General features: G+C 43.6%; 1 protein-coding gene across 1 annotated transcript; it reads right to left on the reverse strand.

The window, feature by feature from the left end:
- Positions 1 to 987: 987 nt before the first annotated feature.
- On the reverse strand, positions 988 to 24,539 carry LOC311324903 (SR-related and CTD-associated factor 4-like; the record flags this gene model as incomplete). Its single annotated transcript, XM_084457500.1, has 18 exons — positions 24,400 to 24,539; positions 22,976 to 23,059; positions 22,303 to 22,347; positions 22,006 to 22,167; positions 21,780 to 21,909; positions 21,544 to 21,677; positions 21,011 to 21,160; positions 15,633 to 15,715; positions 15,408 to 15,510; positions 13,412 to 13,483; positions 12,393 to 12,466; positions 12,092 to 12,282; positions 10,924 to 11,024; positions 10,717 to 10,830; positions 10,217 to 10,373; positions 9,994 to 10,091; positions 1,681 to 1,798; positions 988 to 1,541 (listed from the first exon to the last, which is right to left on the reverse strand). Exons 1-18 carry the CDS (start codon positions 24,427 to 24,429, stop codon positions 988 to 990), a joined length of 2,400 nt encoding a protein of 799 aa, XP_084313626.1. The 5' UTR covers positions 24,430 to 24,539.
- Between the last annotated feature and the right edge of the window lie 666 nt (positions 24,540 to 25,205).

The raw sequence follows: 25,205 nt of genomic DNA on the forward strand, positions 1-25,205 counted from the left end.
CTAGGATACAAATGTATTAGGCCTACATGTTTATTTTCCATCAGTCTAAATACCAAAAGTGCGCACGTCAGGCAAAACAAATGATTATCAGATTCATCACAACATGTATGCTAACTAATACTAATTTTTAATAAAACTAGTCCCATATCACATATGCTACAATGCAAAAATGAAAGTAACATTCAGCCAGCTTTACATATATGTTGCAAAAGAGTGGGTTAGGGTTAGACTAATGCGTCTATGATTAAAGAGTAATGATTTGACAAAATGACAAAAAAAGCATTGGATTGGTTTAAGGCCTCTTGCTTACACCAATCATATGCTTTCAAATTAAGGGGTAATTTTATCAAGGGGACTGAAGTATGAGGATTGGGAAGCATTTTCCCTGTTGTTCATTGGCAATAAATGTCACACCCCCCTCTGCTGGTGGGAAAATTAACCTAAATATTTCCTCTCACTAGTGAGTGAAAAAATTCAAAGCCACTTTCACTCCCACGACAAAAACCGGAAGGATAAAGCACTTGATTTGAGCAAAAAGGTTTACTAAAAAACAAACTACTAGTCATCAAATGTCTAAGATTGAATAGATTTTCACATTGGAACTTTTCTCCTTCAATACAAAGATTATTTTCAAGGACTGCACATAAAAAATCACCAGACTTGAGTCAACTGAACATTAACTGAAAATATACAAACAAGATTTTGGGCAGTGTAAGCCTATATACTATTTACAGCCGTATTCTCATGTCTGGTTATCTAGCAAGACACTATATGCTCAAAACAGGTAGGACAAAGTTCACAGGAAATGGATTTCCATAGACTTCGCTTGAACGTTTCTCTCAAGTCTTTCTGTCTTTGAAACAGCAGAGACTCTCTTCAGTATGAGAGATAGTGTCTGTGCCCATAATATTGTGGAGTCCGTCTGCCTCCCAGCAGTCCACTTGACCCAAATATTTGGATTCTGAGTTCTACCCACTTTTTCCATCACTAGTATCTGTCAGGCCGACCCATGAAGCGGCCCCTCCTCTCTGGTCCATCCCTGGGCCAGCTGTTGCCCCCAAACGGACCAGGATCCCTGTCACGTCCGAACCCCGGTCTCTCATTTCGGAAGTGTCTCCCCTCCCTGTCGCCCCCGTCCTCAGGCCCCACAGGAAGTCCAGGGGGGAACGGGGGGCCATGGGGCGGGAAGTCCTCCATTGGATGATGGGGCATGGGCATTCTGAATGCACGTGGCAGAGGTTCCCGAGGAAACATTGGATTGAGACCCCCGGGCATCATTTGAGGGGGCATGGGTTGCATGTTTGGAGGTAGGAGGAACGGCCGCAAGTGTGGGGGTGGCATTCCAGGAGGGCGCTGCATGGGCAGCATGCCTGCTCTAGGACCCAGCAGACCTGCTGGGCCCGGGGGACTCATCATGGGAGCCACTGGGGAGCCCAGCTGGTTGTCAGAGCTCACGTCGGAGGACGAACCGTTCCCCCCTGCACCGTCCTTACAGGAGTCCTCCGTAGCGTTCCTGACTCCCATGGCTGGGGGCGGGAAACCTGCCAACCAAACACACATCTCGATTGGGACAGGGAAAGTGAAGAGTTCAAATGTGATTATCTACAGAGAATAAAGACCAGAAAACCCATTGTGGTTTGGGCCTTTTATGTACTGTGTTTTAAACATGGCATGTCTCACCTGGAGGCATCTGTGTGGGGTCAAAGGTCGTTGGCAGGAAACCTGGTGGTGCCCCAGGAAGAATAGACGGGGGAGATAGAACCATGGGGCCGGGGAAGGTAGCTGGACCTCCAATGGACTGTAACACAGACACAAAGACTTCCCGTTCACACTCGAATCAACTTCATTCGTTTCAGAAGAGAGGTGCCCTGGAGACCTGATGATCAGCTACACGAGTGAACAAGTGTGTGCACAGACAGGAGAAATACAGTAGGTTTGTGTTTGCGGTGTGCACGTGCAGTTCAAATGGGGACACAACCTCAGGAAATGAATGATGACAAGCGCATGTAAAGACAAGTGAAGTGACCCTGTAAGGGTGACAAATCTGATACTGATAATTGAGCATTTGTTTGATAATCAAACAAAACAAATACCAATGTCTCTTTTGGCAAGGACAACAAATACTAGTCTCATCTAGTCTATGTCTACACTAACAGCCCACTGTGATGCGATCGAGGAGCTGAATCTCATTTTAAGTTTATTTGGGAGGGACAGTGCAAGTTAATGAACAGTTGTAAAACAAAGGAATGTAAACAAGCCAGAGTGTAGCCAGAGGCTAATTTCCATCTGTTGTCCCCAATACAATGTTACCTAAAAACACATAAGCAATATATGCATCATATAATACATGCAGTAAACATCACATAAAACAGTACACATCAAATCACAATCATGTATTGAAGGTACATATCATACAGAGGCGCATTACACAATGGGATACACATTATAAAGTGCTGTACGTTTGAACCCATGCACGACATCATAACATGTTGACATTTAAAGTGCTGTGTGTAGTGGACTTTTTAAAAGTGCTGTACCACAGTTTAAGGTGCCGACACTTCAAGAGCCGTATGTACGTTCTATCATAACTACCAGATTGTTTCTCATACTAAGTACAGATCATATAAAAGGAGTATTACCCACAGCACACACACCCGTCATACACACACCTTATGTGTCACACACAAACACGTTTCACACAACTGTGTGATGTTTCCAGGAAACATCCGGGCCTCAGAATCCATCACTGTATTTAAATCTAGTCTAAAAACGCACCTGTTCCGTGCCGCCTTCTACTAGATTATTATTGTTATTATAATTATTTTATTTTCATATTTAATATTTGTCATTAATCCTAATTAAATTATTTTAGCCAGTTATTGCCCTTAATGTTTTTTGTTTTTTTTACTGCACTCTGTGAAGCACCTTGAGATTTGTCCTGCATTTTAAAGTGTGCTATATAAATAACATGAATTATTATTATTATTATTAACTATACACATTAAAGTCTGGTTTGACTCTAGCCATCCCTTCAGTTTGCTACATTTGCTTGTATGAACAGTGCTTTATAAATAAAGTGATGTTTGACTTGAAGTGTGTTTTAAAGGGGCTGTACGTGGCATTATCTAACTGTAAGCAGGAAGCTATTCCATAAATTGCCACCTTTGACAGAAAGCGGTCTGATCAAAGGTAGTGCGCCTGCAGGGCAAGTCACCTCTAGCAGAGGCCCTAGTCGTTGGAGCCACTGTCAGCTCTGTTTAATACATTTGCTTAGAGGAGATGCGAGTCAGTGTAAGGCTTTGTATATACAGTAAGGCAAGCTTCTTTAAGCTTGGGGTGGCTGTAGCTCAGGAGGTAGAGCGGGTCGTCCAATGATTGTAGGGTCGGCGGTTCGAATCCCGGCTCCTCCTGACGACATGTCGAAGTGTCCTTGGGCAAGACACTGAACCTCAAATTGCTCCCAATGAGCTAACACCTTGCATGGCGGCTACCGCCATTGGTGTGTGTGTGAATGGGTGAATGAGAGGCCTTCATTGTAAAGCACTGATAAAAGCGGATAAAAGCGCTATATGAGTGCAGTCCATTTAAAATTTATAAAATTGTCAAAACTTAGAAACTTGTATTTGGGCAGAATATTAGTGATGAAAACAAATATTTTCATGTTCTTCATGTTGCAAGAAAGCACCATTTGACACTATACACTCAAAATCAAGCTGCAAGTTGTCTTTGCTTTTATATGTTGATTCAGAGGGACATTTATACTATCAGATCAAACCCAATTTCTACTTGGCTGACTGAACATACCCCACTAACCCACCTAATTGGATTCAATTAATCATTCAATGAATTCAATAAATCCCAGCAACCCATTTTGAGTTAAAAAGGTGACTTTTGCAACAAAATATTTAACTATACCAGCAAGTCATCTTATTTAGACTCTGCAGTGTGAAGAAGACTAACATGCTGATGTTTCATTAGCACCAGTGATCATGATGACATCCACCAGGGAGGGATAGGGAGCATTAGAAATAGGTCAGAGGTATACGATCCATTCATTTTAATTGAACATTGATAACCTTCTCATTAATCACACACTATCATTATGGATTATTTAAGGACCGGTATATTTCAGTGCCAACTGCAAATCTGACCCGTTTCATATCAAATTCATACATTCAAGATACATTCAAGAGACACACCATCCAACAGAAAGGAACAAGGATAGCTTCTTAAGGGAATACCATGGGTTTTCTTGAGATAAACAACCCACCAGACCGAATGTATCAAAAAGCATGTCGGATCATAATGGGCAGGGCATATTTTGGCTACCAGGATGCACTCCGAACCCTCTCACAGTGCACAACTGCAGAACCCCTACACACGAAGCGAAAGATACAGGATGTCACCCATCCCCTCCTTCACTAGAATTTTAAATGAGAACCATTAAAATATAATGCTCAGTGTGCAATATTGTGTTTTTTGTAGGTTGAGGTTATATATTGTGTATATTGTAAATGCTCATGCATTTCAGTTCTCAGCCACGAAAACTGCCATGAGTGTTAAATATAACTTGAAAATGAAACCTGACCGTCTTTTGACATGATTTTCAGCTTTCAAATCAATGCCCTGTTAAATGTAAATATTACCAAGAACAAGTTGTGCATGTTACATTCTGTTAAAAAAAAACAAAAAAAAACCTACCTTTCATTTCATTGTGTCCCTATAATATAAACATGTACTACATTTGATGTCAGACCCAGAGAATAATTTGTTGAAATGGGGTACACCTTGTATATTGATGACAATAATGCACCCATTACAATTCAACAATGTACTGTAAATATTCCCTCTCTCCTCACACAAGATAGAAATCAGTGGCAGCAACCGTGTAGAATTTCAGATTCTCTTTTAAAACCTGATGAAGGTCAAAGGTTTTTTTTTCCTGTCTTCTAATAGAGTTTGTCAATAAGGTCAGTGTTGCTGGATTTTCTCCACACCCAGACATACAAAAAAACAACACACAGGGTTGATGTAACCTGTGTTGTGTTTTTGTATCATATGTCTGAAATTGTGTATGCTGCCTTCTTGCCCAGGGCTCATTTGTAAAAGAGATATAAATCTCCGTGATTTTCTCTGGTTAAAATAATATAAAAAAGAAGAATGAGACTATGGCTTTCTTGTGCAAGGGAAAGTTGATGCATGCTCTTCCATCCTCATTCATTTCTCTACGTTTGAATGATAGTTGTACAAGAATTGCTTTAGTTCAGTATAGTGGATCTATGTCCACTTAAGGCAACCTAATCCAGAATCTGTGCCAATCGGCAATTTCTTTTTTTTATAGCCCCAATAGTGAGACTAAAGTATTCACTGAAAACAACCCTAACCTATTCAACTTGGGTGGGCAAAAGTGAGTGATGCAATTAATACAAGAAGTTTACTGATGACTTTATATGTAGTCAATCTAGTGTTACATGAACAAAACGAGACAATAAATATACTCTTTGTGCCGTTGCATTTTCTGAGGGCCATCTCTGAGGGATACTTGTCGAAGGTGGTTTGATATCTGCAGATTAAACTGGTAGTTTTAAGTTGCCCTCAATTTGAAACACTTGTGCAGACTTAAGCGCATCTTATTTATGGTGCACAAAACTAGAACACTCACTCTAAACACCTCGCAGGGAATTATGAACCCCACAGGCGCCAGACATTCAGACCTAGAAAGTCGAATAATCAGACTGAGATGACTTGATAATAATAAGATAGCAGTATACCCAACTACTTGAATTAGACTGAGCACATTCCAGTTATTCAACATTTAGGCAACAAGCTGAATCTACACAATTTACAGACCTGCAAACTCTGGAGTAGTGAAAAAGGTGACAACATACAAAACTAAAACCCTCTAGATTCACTGAAACTACCATGGTTAACATAAAAAGGTGACTGTAGCCAAAAGGTGACAAGTTTGCAGGTCTGAATTTAGCAATGAGAAAATTAATCTACATTAGACTAATTCAGAGTGTATTGCATCCATGTTCTGGCTTACATGGAATCTACTGAAGCTAGATTATATACATACTAATTTGATCTACATAGCATAGTGTATGAGTACAAGCATACACATGGTAATAAGTGTACTTGTTGCGATGGTAACATGCAGTATTCAGGTCAGTCCAGGGAGGCATGGGGAGGAATCTAGTCTTACCCAGGCGTGACTCCACCAGCAGATTCTCCAGGGCATGCCGCCCCTGCTTCCTGCAGGAGAGCTCCACTCAGGGGAGCCACCGGGCCACGTCCTGCTCCTGACATCACATCCACAAACCTGAGGGGCCATTTGGCTCACTGCTGTACCTTCACTGTACATACTGCACAGTTGCTCCTATGTCCGAATTACTACCATTTTGCCCATGAGGTCAGAAAACATTTCAATTTTGTCACTGGAGGTCTGGTGTGATTTTGAGTGCTTTACCTGTCACTATCAACAAGGAAACCTACACATTGGAAAAGTATCAATGGAAAAGAAAACCTAATTTCTAAACGTTCATGTTCATTGTACATCTGAAGTGTGTATTGAGCTTTTGAATAAAAAAACATTCCCTCCACCACCTTTGTGCTGTCTTCAGCGTCAGCTCTACAGGAAGGGGGTGCAGAGAGGAAGCGGACGCAGACGTGGAGGCTTTCACAATCCGGCGCAAGTGAGCCTTTACCTTTCAACGGGTTCCTCAGTACAGTCCAAGAAAGGGACATCCGGTGTCCAAATTCCACCATTTCCATAAACACTCACCTTTGTGAGGCCCGTGAGAGACTGACGATCTTGATCTATCAGACGATGACACTACCTGCCTCGATTCAGGGACAACCGCAATGCTTCATGGGTAACTCCTCTTCTTAACACACCAATATGCAGAGTAGTCCCTTTCTGTATGAGGTCATGTTATACAAGTATTGTATAAGCATAAAGGGTATAGTATTTTAGAGACAAGAGAGCAACAAATGATGTCCTTCTGGGTTGGTTAAGTGTTAAAAGGCGTTAAAGGTTCTACATGGAATATCTTTGATGGCTGAGGTCTGAGGTTTCATCTTTGTTTCACTGTGAATAGAGACATGACAGAAAGGTGCATGTCTGTTCTACATTCTTATCTGAATGTTTTCTGAAGGGAAACAGGCAACAGACTTGCCTTATTTAATCACAACTAAACAGCAAAGCTCATCGTACATGCTCGGCATTGACAGATGGATCACTGTGTAAACAAGGAATATGAATACAAAAAAAGTAAAGTTCAAAACGTGACAACACGGTTGTCTAGTCACAGTGATCAGATCATTGACCAATTGCACTCGAGTAGAGCTATGCCTTTTTTCCTCCATCATTTGTTTTCCAACATACATGTTTGTTTGTGTAAGTTAGCTTTTCCTGAGCCAATTCTCCAACCACTGCTTTCAGTTGACAGAATGCATCAACGCCATGCAGCAACTGGAAAACTATGTGTCCTCCTTTACCTCTGGCCTGGTGAGCAGATCTGACCACAATCTGATCAAAATCTAAGATGTGCATATTATCTGATCACAGGTTCATGCAAGGTTTGGACTGGCTCAGTGATGGGTCTAGGTCTAGGATCTTCCCAAACCTTTGCCTTAACCATTGATAGTCAAACAGAAAACAGGCAAAAGATCTGTTTCCAGACAAACACCATACTTTAACAGAATCTTCGGAACAGGGGCTCTTCCCACCATCTCATGAGGAACATGAAGCATCAGCAAGCAGGGTGTTTAGATTGGAGGTTCTTCACCTCCTTGTTACATACTGTGGAACTTTTTGATAGCCTACAATGTGTCCTCTCAGTCAGACACTTGAACAATAGATACAACCTTGTAAGAAATATCCAATGAAAATCTGTTGGTTTTGTAGCATAATTTACATCTGCAAGCTTCATTAAGTGATCCATCCCTTAAAATGTATCAAAAATGTTGCATACTAGCTCTATGTATCAAGCGTAGGTCTACGCCTGACTTATTATAGCAGACATATAAAAAGGATATAACGACGGAACTAAATTTGCACTTCCAAATAATAGGTAACCTAGCCATCTGAATTTGTCATCTGTTTAACCTAATAAGTAGCAGATGCTGTTTCGCCCTCCATCAGTGTACATATTCCTGACCTCAACCATGGTCAATATTTTCATATGAAGGAATTATGACTACTGTAGACACTGTTGTGGTGGCAAGTGGGATTAAAACATGCATAGGTATGTCAAGTAAAATGATTCGTAGTGACCAGAATAACAAACAATTGTGCCCTCCATTTATTTGTCACTGTTGTGACACACTTTGTAACAAGAAGGGCAACTGGGGAGAGCAGGACTCCGCACACGATGCATGTCGTCAGCATGTGCAGTGACAGAGTACCGATACTTAAGAGGTGACAAATGTCAAAAATATAGTGGTGGTGCCTCAATTGGGATTGGCTGAACGGGTGCTCTTCAGCTCTGCTGTCTGATGCTTCTCAGCTACCTAGCTAGGCAGGGCCGACAGCTGTAATCTGGCTAGCTACGAGCATATCAGTTAGGGATGCACCGGTGCTGGTATCGGGGCAGATACTGCGCTCATGTACTCATACTCGTAAAAATGTCCCGATACTCCAAAGTGATACCATCGTCATAACATTACACTAAGTGACTTGCAAAAGCGCAACTGAACAGAATCAGATTACAGCAATAGAATCGGAATGATTGAAAAGATGGCTTGCGTTCCCTCCCTCACATGCAAAAGACTGGGGTCTGCTTGCACGTGCGCATGTGTGTGGCAGGCAGACAGAGGAAATAGGAATAGCGAAAATTCTTGAAATATCAATCTTATTGCTTAAGTTAGAAACGGGGTTGGAAAGATAAAAGGTGCAAGATAACGTTTATATAGCCTAAATTAAACTAGCTAGCTTACATTGGCTTACGTTACATTAGCCTACTGGCAGCCAGCATCGTTAGATAGCTTTGAGTGCTTCACTGAATCAAACGTTCTGTGTAAGTTGACAGCCTTAACCTAGCTACTAGCTTGCTAGTTAGCTAGGAGATTTAGAATCCAATATTACACTTGGCAGGTTTGTAGTTACTTAGCTATTGATATTCCAGGGCTGATTGTGGTAACGGAAAATTGCAGTATTATTAAAAGTAATCGTATTGGTACTCGGTATCGGCAAGAACACAAAAGTGAGGACTCATCCTCGGTCTGAAATTTTTTTTATTATCGCAAACCTAATTTCAGTACTAAAACCTAGGTATAAAATAACTAGGTAGCTAGCTAGCTAGCTGAATCAATTCTTCCCAGCATGCTATCGGTTCTGTTAGCTAGAAGCTAACTAGCCATGGATGTATTAAACATTGCAAGTACCCGTATGTGCTGGTGTGGTTTACCTTGCAACTGACAAAAGTGAAAAAAAAATGTGTGGATCCGCCCCGTGATTCGGATCTGCTCCAAAATGTAATGGCTTCTTCCTTGGCCCGTGCTACACCCCTCCACTAAGTTTGAAAATTTGGTCGGATAGTTTTTGCATAATCCTGGTGACAACTCGTCGCCACCGAAAACATAACCTCCACCCCCGGACTTTGTCCTGGGCTGAGGTAACATCATGGGTAAAGAGTCTTATGACTGGCAAGCCATCACACTGGGTGGTATTTCATAGGTGAGGAACACATCAGTGATAAATGCTGCATTAATCGAAACCCTTGAAAATAGTAGATCATCCAAGGTAGCGTCCAACGTTTTTTCCATCTACTTTATTGCATTTGTGTTCTGATGAAATGTGCAATGTAATCGTATGAAACTAAAACAAACTTCTTTTTTTTTTAATCAACCCTGAGTAAAACAACTGATAGCTGAGGATGCAGATCACAAAATGTCCCGAGAGGACCAATCGTTACGCATCTGCATGGAGAAAACACAAACAAGACTTGGACAGTTTCTGGAGGGTTTCATGTGAAACCCTTTAGGCTTTACCTGTACATGAGCTGTGAGCGGTCCGTCTGTCTGCTGGCCTTCCAGGGCTCCGTTGTTCACTCCCGGCTTTTTCAGGTCCTTCACAGCATCACTCCACTCTGATAGAAAGGACACACGATGCTTAGAGGGGCTCGAAAACGTTGCAATCACTCTGCAGTAAAGACAGCTCAATCCACGCCCGCGACATATGGTACGTGTTAAGAGGTGGAGGTCAGATGGTTACCTGGGTTCAGTGTCTCTGCGTCCAGCATGCCTCCTTGCTTGAAGCTTTCCAGCTCCTCCACCTTGACCTTGCTCCAGGGGATGTAGGTCACTCCCCGGTCCACATCCCACAACTTTTTGTACACTGTCTTAATACCCTTGTTCAAAGCCCAAGCAATCTAAACAAAGATGAAATATCCTGATGTCATGAAGTTACGAATCCTTCAGACATTCAAGGGATTCAATTATGTTTATTCTGTCACATTTTCAAGATACAGTACCATACAGTATGACACGGCCGCTTTGCACCTTCTCCTCACATAAGATCGATTATAAATAAAATCAAATATAAACAGGGGGGGGGGGGGGGAGTACATAACTAAGGAATTATATTTATTATTATTACTATTATTATTAATAATAATACTTTTATTATTATTAATATTAATATTCACATTAGTATTATTAATAATAATAATAAGAGGGGGGGTACACAGCTAAGGAATAATATTTTTTCTGTACCTTGATGGGTTTCCCGTTGACCTTGAAGGAGCCTCTGCTGAGTTTGTGCAGGGCTCTGTAGGCGTCCTGCCTGTGGACCATGACGATGTAGGCGCAGCCCCTGGGGGGGATCATCTACAAGGGACAGAGAAGGGACAACGTTAGCTTTTAGTTTTCTCAACAAAAGAGTTTTCTTACAACCACATTCTCCGATTTGTTAAAACTTACATTGATGGACTCAATTTGGCCGAACTCCTCCAGAAGGGACATCACATCCTGCTGTTGAGTTTTCTTGTCAAGCTGTCCCACCCAGAGTGTGGTACTGCAAACTACAAGAAAGATATGATCAAATACACACACACACACACACACACACACACGCGCACGCACGCACGCACGCACGCACACCGCGAGCAGCCTCCTTACACCTCTCATGTCAGCCTAACACACAGCGAAACACTGGAGTTCACCATTTATAACATTGTGCATTACAAATAAACAAGAAGAACATACTAGATTCCCAGGCATTCAAAGGGGGACAGAGGATTTACATTTTAGCCATTCAGAGGACACTTTTATCCAAAGCAGCTTAGGTACATTTACCTAGACCAAGTGCACCGACACTGTACATCCCAGTCATCCATCAGTAAAATCTTCTGTAAGAGCGAGTGACACCAGCAGTCACAGTACTAGATCATACATGTTACGTGTGTGGTTTATGTATGTTGTATGGATGTAAGCCTACTGTGTTTGGTTCTGTTTTGTGTCGTTTTTCTCTCCCCCTTCTGTTTCACTTCTCCTACTTCTCAGATGCATGCGCCTGGTTCACCAATCATCATTCACCACCTGTTCCATATCTCCAATCAGCCAGTCCCACGCCCTATATATAGTCCCCTTTTTCTTCAGTTCTCTCTCTCCCTTTTGAGAGAAGGTTGGTTTGTGTTTAGTTGGAGAGCTGTGGCAGAGCTCTGGTTTGTTTTGATTCTGTTTGATGTTTGTCCTTTAGTTATGTTACATGTGAAGCTTCTGTATTTTGTTGTCCATTTACCTTAGTTGTCAGCCTACTTTAGTTGTGTTTTGTTTGTTAAATCTCTTGTTTTTGCACACAGGGACAAGTAAGAATAGGAAAATACCCTGGGGTCTACATCTTAACATTACGTAGGTTTACCTGTTACAACCCTAGGTTAGAGTGAGCACCACCCACTGTACTTAGGGGTGCTTAGCACCTGCCAAGGGGGTGGGGTTATTATTTCTTTTTGTATTTTCTTTGGTGCCACTAATAGTTCTCCTCCTGGTGGGGGCATAACAATACACATCTACATGGGTTGGGGGTTGGAAAGTTGAAGATAGATTGGTGCGGAACCACTGGAGAGAAGGGTTGGTATTACATACATACCACTGAGCGTCTGGCTCTTGAAGCTGGGCAGACCTTTCTGCTTCCTCTCCCTCTCCTTCTCTCGTTCACTCCTCTCCTGAGAGCGCGAGCCGGGTGAGTTCCAGCGCGGCTCCGAGGAGGGAGAGCGGGAGCGTCTTTGACGTGACCTCCGTGAACGAGACGTGGACCTCGACCTCCTCCTCCTAGGAGACCTGGAAACAGGGGGAGAGATCACATGACCCAGAGTGTGTGCTGATGGTTACCGTTCTGCTTTAAAAAGGCACGGTCCTACTACTAATAGCGTCTAGACCCAGAATCTTACCGAGAGCCAGAGCGGGATCTAGATCGCCGGCTGTGCTCGCGATGTCGTCCCTCCCTCCGCAAAGAAGCATGTCCCTGTAAAGACAATAATAATAAGGTACTGAAAAATGTTGTATTCCTTTGTCACATGAAGGAAAAAATAACTGATATAGCATCATCACCAAACACAAACGATCCTCCCTACTGGGGGCAATGCCGGCAGCTAGTTCTTTGGTTCCCATGATCCCACTCGGAAATTCACCATTAAAAAACATTGTTATTAACAATAAACATTTAACTTTGATGGAAGCCACAGTAACCGATAGTCCCCTGTGACACATGCGTTCATCTGAACTCATCATAATATGAAATAAATCTGATCTGAATGCAGCTACTGTACATTTGTTGTACTTTGGACGGGTGGAATTGTTCATCTGAAAGCAGCTACACTGTGGGCTTTTCTTTCTTTTCTTTATTTTACATTTAGCCGACATTTTTGTCCAAAGCGACTTTACAATAAATACATTGATCTAGAGTTAGTGAACCAAAAGTACATCTCAGTCATTGTCAGAAAAGCCTTCAATAAGAACAAGTGCCACCAAAAGTCAGAGTACCAGAGAAAGACAGAGGTATGACTGACACACGAGCACATCTCAACTGGTCTCATCTTAGCTGGCAGACCCAGCATGGAGCTGTGCTTCCACCTCACGCTCTAAAGGGCTCTACATCCAACTTCAGATGGATATGTGCACTTCCAGCAGAGAATGAGTCTCTCAAGGCTTGCAAGGGAAAGGTGGAGCCTTGCCTTTTACTGGGAGAATAAGGTCCTGGCCTTTAGTTATAATAGTTACTATTATAATATTTATACTACTGCTACAAATAATGATAACAACACCACCAAAAACAACAACACATTTTAGAATGCAATGGATTTGCCTATTATAACTTTGTACACACTGAGAAACAAGATACAATTTTGTACACACTTAAATGTACTATACTATATGAATTCACCCACAATGGACATATTTAGATGTGTACCTGGGACTGCTGTGCATAGGCATCACTCATAGGGGGATATCCACTCGGATGCTGCATCAGCGCTCCATAGTGCTGATGAGAAACAATCACAGAAATATGGGTGTTAGCCAAAGGCCAAATCTACCAGAGGTTGTTGTCCCCCACCCCACTGGGACTTTGGATCGATCCGGGTATGTTGGTTCCTTCATTCATTAGTCCGTCACACATGGATCAGCGCCCCCCACCACCATTTTTGTAGAATGTCTTTTACAGTATATGATATTGTATTTGCCACTTATTGTGTTTTGCACTGTCCAATCCTGTTCTGGAACTGTTTATTCTCAAGCACCAACAGACCAAAGCAAATCCCTTGTAGGTCTAAGCCTATACCTGCCCATTCTGATTCCTTCAAAAAGATGACTCATTGTAGTGAGAAGGAGACGCCAGCAAAATGACGTGGAGAAGCGTTTTCCACTCGCCTTTCCAGCAATGTCATTTTAGGTTTGGATGAAATACAAGATGATTTAGAGACACAAGGAGCCACGCAAGGCCAGCAATGCCCACACTCCTCGCAATTCAGCATTTCCTGGTCTCTGGGTCATTCCAGCGTAAGGTACCTATCACCACTGGGATCTCCCAGTCCAGTTTTTCACAACTGGTGTGCCGTCCGTGAGTTTGGATCCCATGTCGTGCAGGATGGACATGTTTTCGTTTAAGCTCGCCATGGTTGAAATCCATTTAAAACACGCAAACTCCGGAAATGGTTGTTTGCACCTGAGGTCGTCCAGGCAATAACACCGTGTCCCAACAACACGCGACGCGAGCGAGCGTCAGCGACAAAATGCGTTCCATTGCTTTGTTTTGTATTGTATTTTCTATTGTTATGTCCTAACTGGACGCGAGCGACACAGCGCTATGTTTTAACTGCCCTTTTGACGCTCGCCCTTTTCCTATTTTCCTCCCGTCGCTCACGTTGACAGGCGTCTGTCTTCAGTTGGGAATATCGACAAATGACGTAACAGAACAGGACATTTAACGGTTTCAGTTAGGACAGCAAGCATGCGATGTTGCGTTCTGTTGCTCGCGTCCCAAGCAGTTAAGACACGGTGTTACTCTGACAAATGAAGATGCAGTTTAGCAAGTGAAGCCCTTGGAGGAGGAGAGCCTTCCAGGCTGCAAACAGAGGAGAGAGGAAAGAAATGTCCCAAACAGAGTGAGATGAAATAAATAGATCAGCTGCTTGAGCTCTATAGAAGAGCCCGCAGGGTGAGAAAAGGAATCATCTTATGTAAGAGCCAGATATGTTGCTGGGATATCTGTGTGTGATTCACTGTGTGAGCATTGGGTGGCACTGTCACATTACCTGAGGCAGGTACAAAGGTAGCGCATTCACTGTTGTTGTCAGGTGTTGACCCCGGAAGGGCAAATAGGTTTTGACCGCTATGACGCTAAGTTTGTTGAGTTTCTGCACAAGTGAGTACGGACTTTGTTGGCATGCGTGGAGACAATAAATTAATGTTATACTGCACTGCAAATGGTCGTTGACTAATCATGTATTGGAAAGCAACATAACCAATGCCAATTGAATTAGAGCGTACGGCGCGTCAACCATCACTGTGAAGATTAGCACCTCAGTAGTCTGACTCAACGAATGTAGGTTTTGGCAATAAACCTTGTCATTCGTTGTCACACTGCCCAATCAGTGGCGAGTCTGGCGACGTAAATTAATCTGATTCGGCCGAGGGATTCTCTCAGCACCAATCAGATTCAATCCAGACTATTTTGCAAGAGCACCGTCACTGCATCCGGGGCTGGCTCCGCCCAAGACGACTGTGATTGGTTTAAAGACGTACTGCGTTCCCCCCCCCCCCCCCCCCATTGCAGAATGGTAATATGTCCAGCCAGACCTGTCTCCGGCGCTGGCACAGCGTAAACGAAGTGTGGAGATAGGTCTGGCTATGCGAGACTAGCACCTCAGTAGCTTACAGTAGTAGACTGAGCTGCTATAACATCTTACCTGGTTGCCTGAAACATTGCTATGTCCCATCATCTGAGGCTGGAAATGTTCCACGTTGGGCATCTGGCCAGGATACTGTCCGTAAACGGATCCCGGAGGTCCTCTGTAATAAATGGAACACAATGAATAATGAAGCCTGTCATACTATATATGTCTCCCTTGGGAAAATAGATAGTTTGACATTTTGTTGTCAAAATAGACAAATGTATACATGTTTGAACTTACAAAGGTGTATGAACAACTGGGTTCATATCATTTTTCCTCACATCCTCTGGCTCATCGTCATAATCAAAACGGTCAAGGAGTTTCTGAAAAAAAAGACATAAGGATTCTCATGAGGCACATCAAATTAACCTCCAAGAAGTCTTTATTCTTTAGTTTCCCACAAGACTGAGATGCAGCTGTGGATGAAGCTGGAGATGTACCAGGCCAACGGTGCTCCTGACAAAAGACAGGAGGTGGTACCCCCCCCCCCCCACAGGCGGCGCAAATCAGGCGAACCCGGCGGCCAGGATTCGCCGCACGGCGACATTCGCAAATGTTGGGGAGGCGAGATTGGGGCGAACTGGGCGGCGCAAATTTTATCGCCGCGCCTGGTGTGAACAGAGCATTAGAAATGTGGACATTTTTAAACATTCTCTGACTTTCCATTGCCATGAAAATGCCGTTCCATATTAATGTACTATGCTCTGCCCTCTGGGCTTGTACGAAGGTTATTAGGTGGGCTAGCTTGCAGAAGCTAGCCCAACTTGTGATATTCCCACTATTTCTTTCTTTCTTTCTTTATTATTCTCCCCGCTTTTTTGGACGTTAACTAGTTCTTCATACTTTGTGCTAGAAACTTCATTCAAACTTTAAAATGTTCATGACGTTCAGCTCTTGAACGGATCCATTCAGATTTTTGATATTTTTTATAGTTTTTAAGAAATTTAACTTTTAAAACATTTTTTTGTCCTATTGAAACTGCTTGAAATGCTTTTGGAATGTTCAGAAATTTTATGTTTTTAGAGTGGTGGCAGCAGTTGCTTTGAAAATATTCACACATTTTGTAAACTGCTGGCACTCCTACAGTTTTGAAAGCTCACACACATATTATACATCAAAACATTCACACAACTGTGCTGATTCGTACAATGTAAGTATCTAAGCAGTGTGACTTATAGTTTTCGCTGTATGACGATTTGTTCGGCAACTGCGCTCCTCATTGAAACGTATGGCAACGCACTCTAGCTTTTGAGCTGCTAATTTTGCATTTTTACTCTTTTTCTAACTTGTCGCTATGCCTACAGTTTTAACAGCTCATACACATATTATATATCGAAACGTTCCCATAACTGTGCTGATTCGTACAATGTAAGTATCTAAGCCGTGTGACTTATAGTTTTCGCTGTATGACGATTTGTTCGGCAACTGCGCTCTCCATTGAAACGTATGGGCCCACACACTACCTTTTGAGCTGCTAATTTTGCATTTTTACCCTTTTTCTAACTCGTCGCCATGCCTACAGTTTTTAAGCTACACGGACATATCATATCCTAAAATGTTCAGCATTTTCTCAGGATTCCTACGGTGTCAATATCTAGGCTGTGACATTTATACTTTTTGAGAGAGAGCTGTCTGAATCGGACATGCCTTTCCATTGAAGTGAATGAGAGGATGCTCACAGTGTCAGTTGGGATTTGAATTTGGGGACACGTGCCCAAATACAGGCACCCTTTTATGACTATTGTGGTAGCATTCATATTCATTCATTCACTTCCTTCCTTCCATCCTTCTTTCCTTCCTTCCTTCCCTCCATCCATCCTTCCTTTCTTCCCTTCCTTCCTTCCTTCCTTCCTTCCTTCCTTCCATCTTTCCTTCCTTCCATCCTTCCTTCCATCCTTCTTTCCTTCCTTCCTTCCTTCCTTCCTTCCTTCCTTCCTTCCTTCCTTCCATCCTTCCTTCTTTCCTTCCTTCCTTCCATCCTTCCTTCCTTCCATCCATCCATCCTTCCTTCCTTTCTTCCTTCCTTCCTTCCTTTCTTTCTTTCCTTCCTTCCTTCCATCCTTCCTTCCTTCCTTCCTTCCATCCTTCCTTCCATCCTTCCTTCTTTCCTTCCTTCCTTCCATCCTTCCTTCCTTCCTTCCATCCATCCTTCCTTCCATCCTTCCTTCCTTTCTTTCCTTCCTTCCTTCCTTCCATCCTTCCTTCCTTCCTTCCTTCCTTCCTTCCTTCCATCCTTCCTTCCTTCCATCCTTCCTTCCATCCTTCCTTCCTTCCTTCTTTTTCTTTCTTTCTTTCATCCATCCATCCTTCTTTCTTTCATCCATCCATCCATCTTTCTTTCTTTCTTTCTTTCTTTCATCCATCCATCCATCTTTCTTACTTTGTATCTTTCTTTCATCCATCCATCCTTCCTTCCCTCCTTCCTTCCTTCCTTGCATCCTTCCTTCCATCCTTCCATCCTTCCTTCCATCCTTCCATCCTTGCTTCCTTCCATCCTTGCTTCCTTCCATCCTTCCTTCCATCCTTCCTTCCATCCTTCCATCCATCCTTCCATCCATCCTTCCATCCTTCCTTCCTTCCATCCTTTCTTCCTTCCTTCCATCCTTCCTTCCTTCCATCCTTCCTTGTTTCTTTCTTTCTTTCTTTCTTTCTTTCTCTTCGTGGTGGCGTGGTGGTCTCGCCACCACGCCACAGTCCCCACAACTCAGCCCCTGATTGAGCTAGAGACACACAGTCTTCACCAGTGGGTGCAAGGAGACTGCCCGGAGGTCTTCATGGTGGAGTCAGGTAGGTGGCCCGGAGAGGGGTACACTGTCCCCGACTGGCTCTGACCTGAGGGGGTGGAGTCTCATCACCACGCCACTATCCACGCCACGGGCCCCACAACTCAACTCTTGAGTGGGCTAGAGACACAGTCTTCATTGGTGGATGCATTGAAATTGCCCAGAGGTCACTGTACTGTCCGCGACTAGCTGTGACCCAAGGGGGCGGGGCCTAACCAGCACGCCACTATCCACGCCACGGGCCCCACAACTCAGCCCCTGAGTGGGCTAGAGACACACGGTCTTCACCGGTTGAGTCAGGTAGGTGGCCCGGAGAGGGCTACACTGTCCCTGACTGGCTCTGACCTGAGGGGGCGGAGTCTCACCCCCACGCCACTATCCACGCCACGGCCCCACAACTCAGCCCGAGTGGGCTAGAGACACATGGTCTTCACCGGTGCGGGCGGATAGGTGGCCCGGAGAGGGGTACACTGTCCTCGACCAGCTCTGACCTGAGGGGGCGGAGTCTCACCACCACGCCACGGGCCCCACAACTCAGCCCCTGATTGGGCTAGAGACACATGGTCTTCACCGGTGCGGGCGGGTATGTGGCCCGGAGAGGGGTACACTGTCCTCGACCAGATCTGACCTGAGGGGGCGGAGTCTCACCACCATGCCACTGTCCACGCCACAGACCCCACAACTCAGCCCCTGAGTGGGCTAGAGACGCACGGTCTTCGCCGGTGGGTGCATGGAGATTGCCTGGTCCGTAGTATTTCTAGCAGTAGCTGTTACATACAGCTGCAGCAGCTAGCCCACCTCACATTTTCTCCAGGAAATGTACTTTCTAGTTGTCAATTGCTGTGTAGAAAAGCCTCCTATGGATCGGAGTCTCCCCAATTGTTGAGAGGGGCAAACCGGACCCGAAATCTGCCCAATAATCCTATAGTGTGCACCTAGTCTAACTCAACGGATGTAGGTTTTTGAGATAACCCTCCTATTGGCGCCGGTCAAATCCAGCGTGGCAAATCAGATTCAATCCCCTGACACCATTTTGCTAGGGAATCATTGAAGAAGAAAAAAAAAGGTTTAGCGCCGCCCAAGACCATTGTGATTGGTTTAAAGAAAGAGCCCTCCCCCCATCTCAGAAGAATGATAATCGAGTGCAACAAGACCCTGGAACAGCACAAAACAAAGTGTGGAGAAAGGCCTGGCTATGTGAGTCTAGTGTGTACCCAGTAGTGTTGTCACGATAACAAATGTTTTACTTCAATACCAATACCAAATGTAGTATCACAATACTCGATACTGAAACGATACTAATTCGATACTAATTTGATACTCAATACTAGGGGTGTAACGGTACGCAAAAATCCCGGTTCAGTAGACTACGTACAGTACCTGGGTTTTGAAGTCATTATGAATTTTTGTAAACATCAACAGTCACTTGCCTCTTGTGCCTCTTCCCCTCTTGTGTTGGGAACAAGGTGTTTACTCTACTCACTCTTCATTAATGATGAGACATCAATAGCTCATTGGAAATGACACCAAATGTGAAAAATTGTGGCCATAAAAGCCCAAATTTGGTGGCTACTGACACATTCTAATGACACTATTCCATCACTGATCTTAATCATGGGGGATTTTCCTGTCTCATCGTGCTGCATGCTTAAATTTGATTCATATAGGCTACTGTGCATGGTCACTGAAGCACCCAATTCACACTGCTAATGGGGATGAGCTGCATTGTTCTTACTGTAGTGAATGTCTGAGCTTCTACGTTGGCTACCCTAACTAGCAAGTTAGTAAGATAACTAAATGTTGGTCAATGCCAGCTGTGCTAATCAGCTAACTTAGCTCTACGAGACTGACAGTGTTGTGTTAACATACAAACTTATCAGAGTTAACTAACTGCATCAGTTTTGGACAAATTAGTGCAGAGGTGTTCATGATATCACTAACCATTCTTGTAGGGCTACTCCGGATTGATTCTACTCAGCTGTCTCCAACATGTGAGCGCACGGAGAGGAGCGGAGGAGGGGCTGTTTACAGACGGGGCCAGCGTGTGTGTGTGTGTGTGTGTGTGTGTGTGTGTGTGTGTGTATGTGTGTGTGTGTGTGTGTGTGTGTGTGTGTGTGTGTGTGTGAGGGAGAGAGGGACAGAGGGGCTGAGCGCATCAACGCGCTGTGCACAGTTCTACAGTGAAATACCAGCAACATTTTACTGTGACTGTACACTGTACATTAGGACCTACATGTAACGAACAAAGAATCTGATCTGATTTCACCCGTTTTAAATAGTAAAAAAAGCTTGAGGCGGAGAATAAACAAATGTACGGTCAACTAGGCGCATATCCTCTCGATCACTTACACAAGAGAAACATTTGACCTATAATAAGTACCGAACATTGAAAAAATTCTAATACCGGACCGTGTTTAACAAAAATCTATCGAAAAAGTACAGAATTTCGGTATATTGTGCAACACTAGTACCCAACATTAATTAGCCAAACCAGAGAATTAACCAAGGAGCCTCAATGAGCGCAGCCCCTGTCTGATTTGAGCCGTGTTGGACATGCATGTGTAGTGTGTAGCTGTGGGGCTGTCAGTAGCAGAGTAGAGAGGGGACAGGTTTAAGCGATGGCGTGCACTGCAAAGCACCTGGCGTTGGCGTGCTAACAAGATTTCTTATTCTCTCAGATCTGCAAAGAGGAAGGGTTCATTCTGAAACTGTGGCGATCTAGAGACCTGTAAGGTAGGGGCGAGCCGTCGCCGCCAAGTCTGCGCATGGGAAACACCTGAAGCATTAGAACTAGTGATTTTTTACCATTTAATGATCAAAATACAGGCGTGTTACCTTGGCTAGTGAGGGCTTTTGCTCTGCCGACGGCGCGCTGTGTGGGATGTGCTGGGAGGCGCTCCTCTGGAAATCGGACGGTATTGTGTTTGGCACCAGAGGGGCCTGTGGCCGGTCAGCCTGCTGGAAATTCTGGAGCATTTTCTGCAACTGATAAGGAGAGGGAATTCAGGGCATGTGACTGAGATGCTGTGCCTCACGTCGTGTGAACGTTGCAATAGGAAGTGAGATTATTCGACTGAAGGGTTCACTTACGAGTGTCTAGTTGTCTGTCCTCTAGGTGAGTGTCTAATGGTCCTGTCCACTAGTGAGTGTCAAGTGGTCCTGTCCTCTAGTGAGTGTCTAGTGGTCCTGTCCTCTAGTGAGTCTCTAGTTGTTCTGTCCACTAGTGAGTGTCTAGTTGTCCTGTCCTCTAGTGAGTGTCTAGTTGTCCTGTCCTCTAGTGAGTGTCTAGTTGTCCTGTCCTCTAGTGAGTGTCTAGTTGTCCTGTCCTCTAGTGCATGTCTATTGGTCCTGTCCTCTAGATAGCTCACCTCCTGTCCCTGTGAGGACTGGAAGAGCTGTGCCACAGCCGCCAGGGCGTCAGGGTTGGGCAGCTGGGGCAGGGCAGCTGCTAGGGAGGCACTGGTGACAGGCGGCTGTGGTTCTGCTTGAGTGGCAGGTAAACCTGTGGTTAACATGGGGAGAAGTGAGAGAACAGTCCTTGGGGTCAATATCATTGGACATTTTGATCTTATCCTTGTTCCAAACGTGAATGTGGTGATTGTACCTCCCACTGCGCTGCCAGTCATTATATTAGGTACAAATGAGCCAGTAGCCATGTCCAACAGAGGCTGAATGATATCCATTTCAAAGACTCCATTCTTTTGCCAGAGGTTCAGGACACGTGCAATCTTGGTCTGCAGACAAAGGGAGGTGGGATACCACACTGAAACTGATTTCTAAGCATTATTTGATAATCAAGTGAGTTGATTATATCAACAGTAAAAACCTACCTTGTCATCAGCTGGACAGAGATAGAGGTTTTGGAAGGTATCTGCAAAGTTCTTCAAGAACCTTGGCCCAAAAACATCCTTGTCTACTCCAAATTGATGGCGTGACTGTCTAACAATGGAGTCGACCACATACAGGCCAGGGACTTTCAACTCTGGTTTGCACTGATGACAGAGGATGAGAAGGCAGATATTATAGTTAAGTACATTTAGTAGCCTATACAAAGCAAATTGACCCAAAAAATTACAACAGTAACACTGTAAGGAATGCTGGAGACATTTAATTTTGCATTAACTTACCCTCTTGATGAACTTCTCTACGATCTGGACAACATGTTTGTAAAGCTGTTGGGGAGGTTAACATGAAATAATATCAAGCTCAAGGTTTAATGCATTCATGACAGTATTTTAAGGCCACATTTGAGGTAAGGCAATATACGAGCATCCCTCACACTGGCTCCATTTAAACATAGTTGTATGGGAACCACATTCTACAGGTTCTGTCTATTGTAGCCAGGGATAAGAATCTATTCAAATCAAATCAAATTTATTTCTAAAGCACATTTAAAAACCACAAACACATTGACCAAAGTGCTGTATAAATACAAAAAGAATACAATAAGAATAATAAGAAGAAGGCAACAAAAAAAGACATAAGCATCAAACACAACACAATCAAGTACAAAATGGGAGCACATATAAAAATAATAATACACAATCGTATAAAACCACATCAGGGGGATCCATCCGCTAGAGAATAGAAGTTTTAAGCCTAGACTTAAAGGAATGAATGTAGGGGGGTGATCTGATTGAGAGGGGGATGCTATTCCAGTCTAGGGGCTGCAACAGCAAAGGGTTGCATGTGGACATGGAATGAAAACATTGTAAGAACATCTCGGAGGAGGAGCCTCATACCACGCAGATAGGTAGGTATTGCGTAACGACACACATTTAACAGATTGTAACGACATACCTTAATTGCTTTAATTGCAGATTTTGTCACTGACATCATCTTTGCCCTTGATATTGGAGGCTTCATGTCAATCATAGAGAACAGCTGAGGGACAGGGGAAAGAGCATGTACCTGTCAATTCCATTGCAAAAAAACGTCATATATGTTGCAACTCAATTGGGCTGTACAGTACAGGGTAGGTGACAAATAACTATGGCTTGTAAGCATGGGCATTCCAGGGGGTGGGGGTGGAACTGGCTACCCGGGGCCCCAGTATGGCCCTTGAAAATCCTGGAATTTGTTTGGATTGACAGGACTGCCAAGGGTCACGCATAGAGGGGGGGGGCATAGAGATTGTTAACGTATAGGGCCCAGACTTTTGTGGAACGCCCCTGCTTAAAAGCTTGTAGCATCTGTTTCTCTACAATCACAGCGCCTGTTTTGTACAGGTAGGCTACCTCGTAGACTAAACGTACACAGTTAGGCTAACGTTACCGGCTAGACCCATCTGATAGTTGACACCCAGTTGAAGATAAGTTACACCATCGGTTCATTCTCACGAGAGGAGTACAGGTAACACGGTATACTCCACAAAACAAAACAAGTCAGTGAACAAAAACAAGCTGGCAACATCATGGATAAGAAATACTGTGGTTGCCTGCCAACAGGGGCCTAAGCAAAATGTTAAAACAACTTTAGCATTCCAATGTTTTTCAACAAGACTACTACTCATAGAACATTTGCTAGCTGGTTAGGAACCATACAACAAAGTGGCCATTACCACCCATAACCACTGTCTGTGTTGGCTGGATTGGTTTGCCAGTCAATCAGATAGCTAGGCTAGCGAGCATACGTTAATCTTGCTTGGCCGACAACTAGCTAGGCCCAAGTTATGCATAGGCTAGCTTGGAACTGTGTTTTAATGTGGCTTGTACTAGTATCTCGCCTAGGAAAGTCTTCAGGATAATAAATTATATGTACTGTCAAGTATAAAAAAATATATCATTTGGGATCACTTCATTTGCATAAAGATCAATTCTACAATTTCACCAAATACTGGTTTGGTCTTACGCTAGCACTAAGATGTAGCACTAGCCAACGCTAGCTAGACAGACTGCTAGACTAGCTAGTGCTAGCTAGCTAACGTTATGCCTAGCATAACCAAGTTGTATGTAGGAGTCTAGGAATGTCGCAAGTGGGCTTGATTTGACAACTACAAACTGATGCTAGATAAGCTTGGGGTTAAGGTTAGTTAAACCGAAGGCTGGGGCCATGTCTATCTACGAAGCTCACGTTAACTAGAGCAAGACCCCTCCCCCGATCTCGGAGCAGCCAGCTAGGCCAGAGAGCAGGGGCATTTCGGTCCGAGGTTGGGCTAACGTTAGCGAGCTAGGCTAACGGACACCTCTTGCATCATGTAGCTAATCACAAATTAATTAAATTACCTCCAAATTGAAAGCATTGACGGCGTCCATGATTATTCACAGTAATTCCACGGATATCTTTGGTTAACCTTTCATTCTGACTACGCTAGTTGGAAACCTGGCTGTAGCTACCATAGACACCAACTTGAAAGGTTCTCGCTACTTGGCAACGTTGTCAGCCCCGCGCATGTCAGTAATGGGGTGTGACAGAGTCCACGAACCTGAAACCCCTCACACATCCACGGGGTGCCAGCAAAGTATCACAATCTAGCTAGATAGCTTTGGCATTGTTTTGTTGAGCGATCTATTCTAGTATCAACCAGGGCAAACACCATGGCCAACGCTGCAGCAGAATAATGTATATGAATTCTGGAAATAAGTTAAGGTTATCAATAACAGTCAGATGCCCTTGCCATTCATTATTTATGGGATTACTGGGTTTGGAAATATTGCTGGACTGTGGAGAAAACATTAAGGTGATATGCTTAACTGTGTTAGGAGTGATGGATTTAATCTTGGTGATGTTACTAACAATGATTGTGTGATTAGACCTGATTAAGTGTTATGCCATTGAAAAACCGACAGGGAACAAAGCAAGTGGCCTTAATAATACATCCATGCCTTGATCAAATACATGTTTTAATCACCTGTAAATTGCATTGATACTTTTATTCCTCATTTTGTATTGTATAAATCGTGAATCTTATTAGATTTTTTGATATGGACCTGCTGTGCGTCTGAAATAAAGTTGATCTATCATCTATCCCTTGACCTGGAATGAGACAGTGGTTCAACTCTCCATGTACTGTATATAAATGGGTTGTTGT

The sequence above is a fragment of the Borostomias antarcticus genome, assembly GCF_949987555.1.
Source record: "Borostomias antarcticus genome assembly, chromosome: 1".
NCBI classification, from domain to species: Eukaryota; Metazoa; Chordata; class Actinopteri; order Stomiiformes; family Stomiidae; genus Borostomias; species Borostomias antarcticus.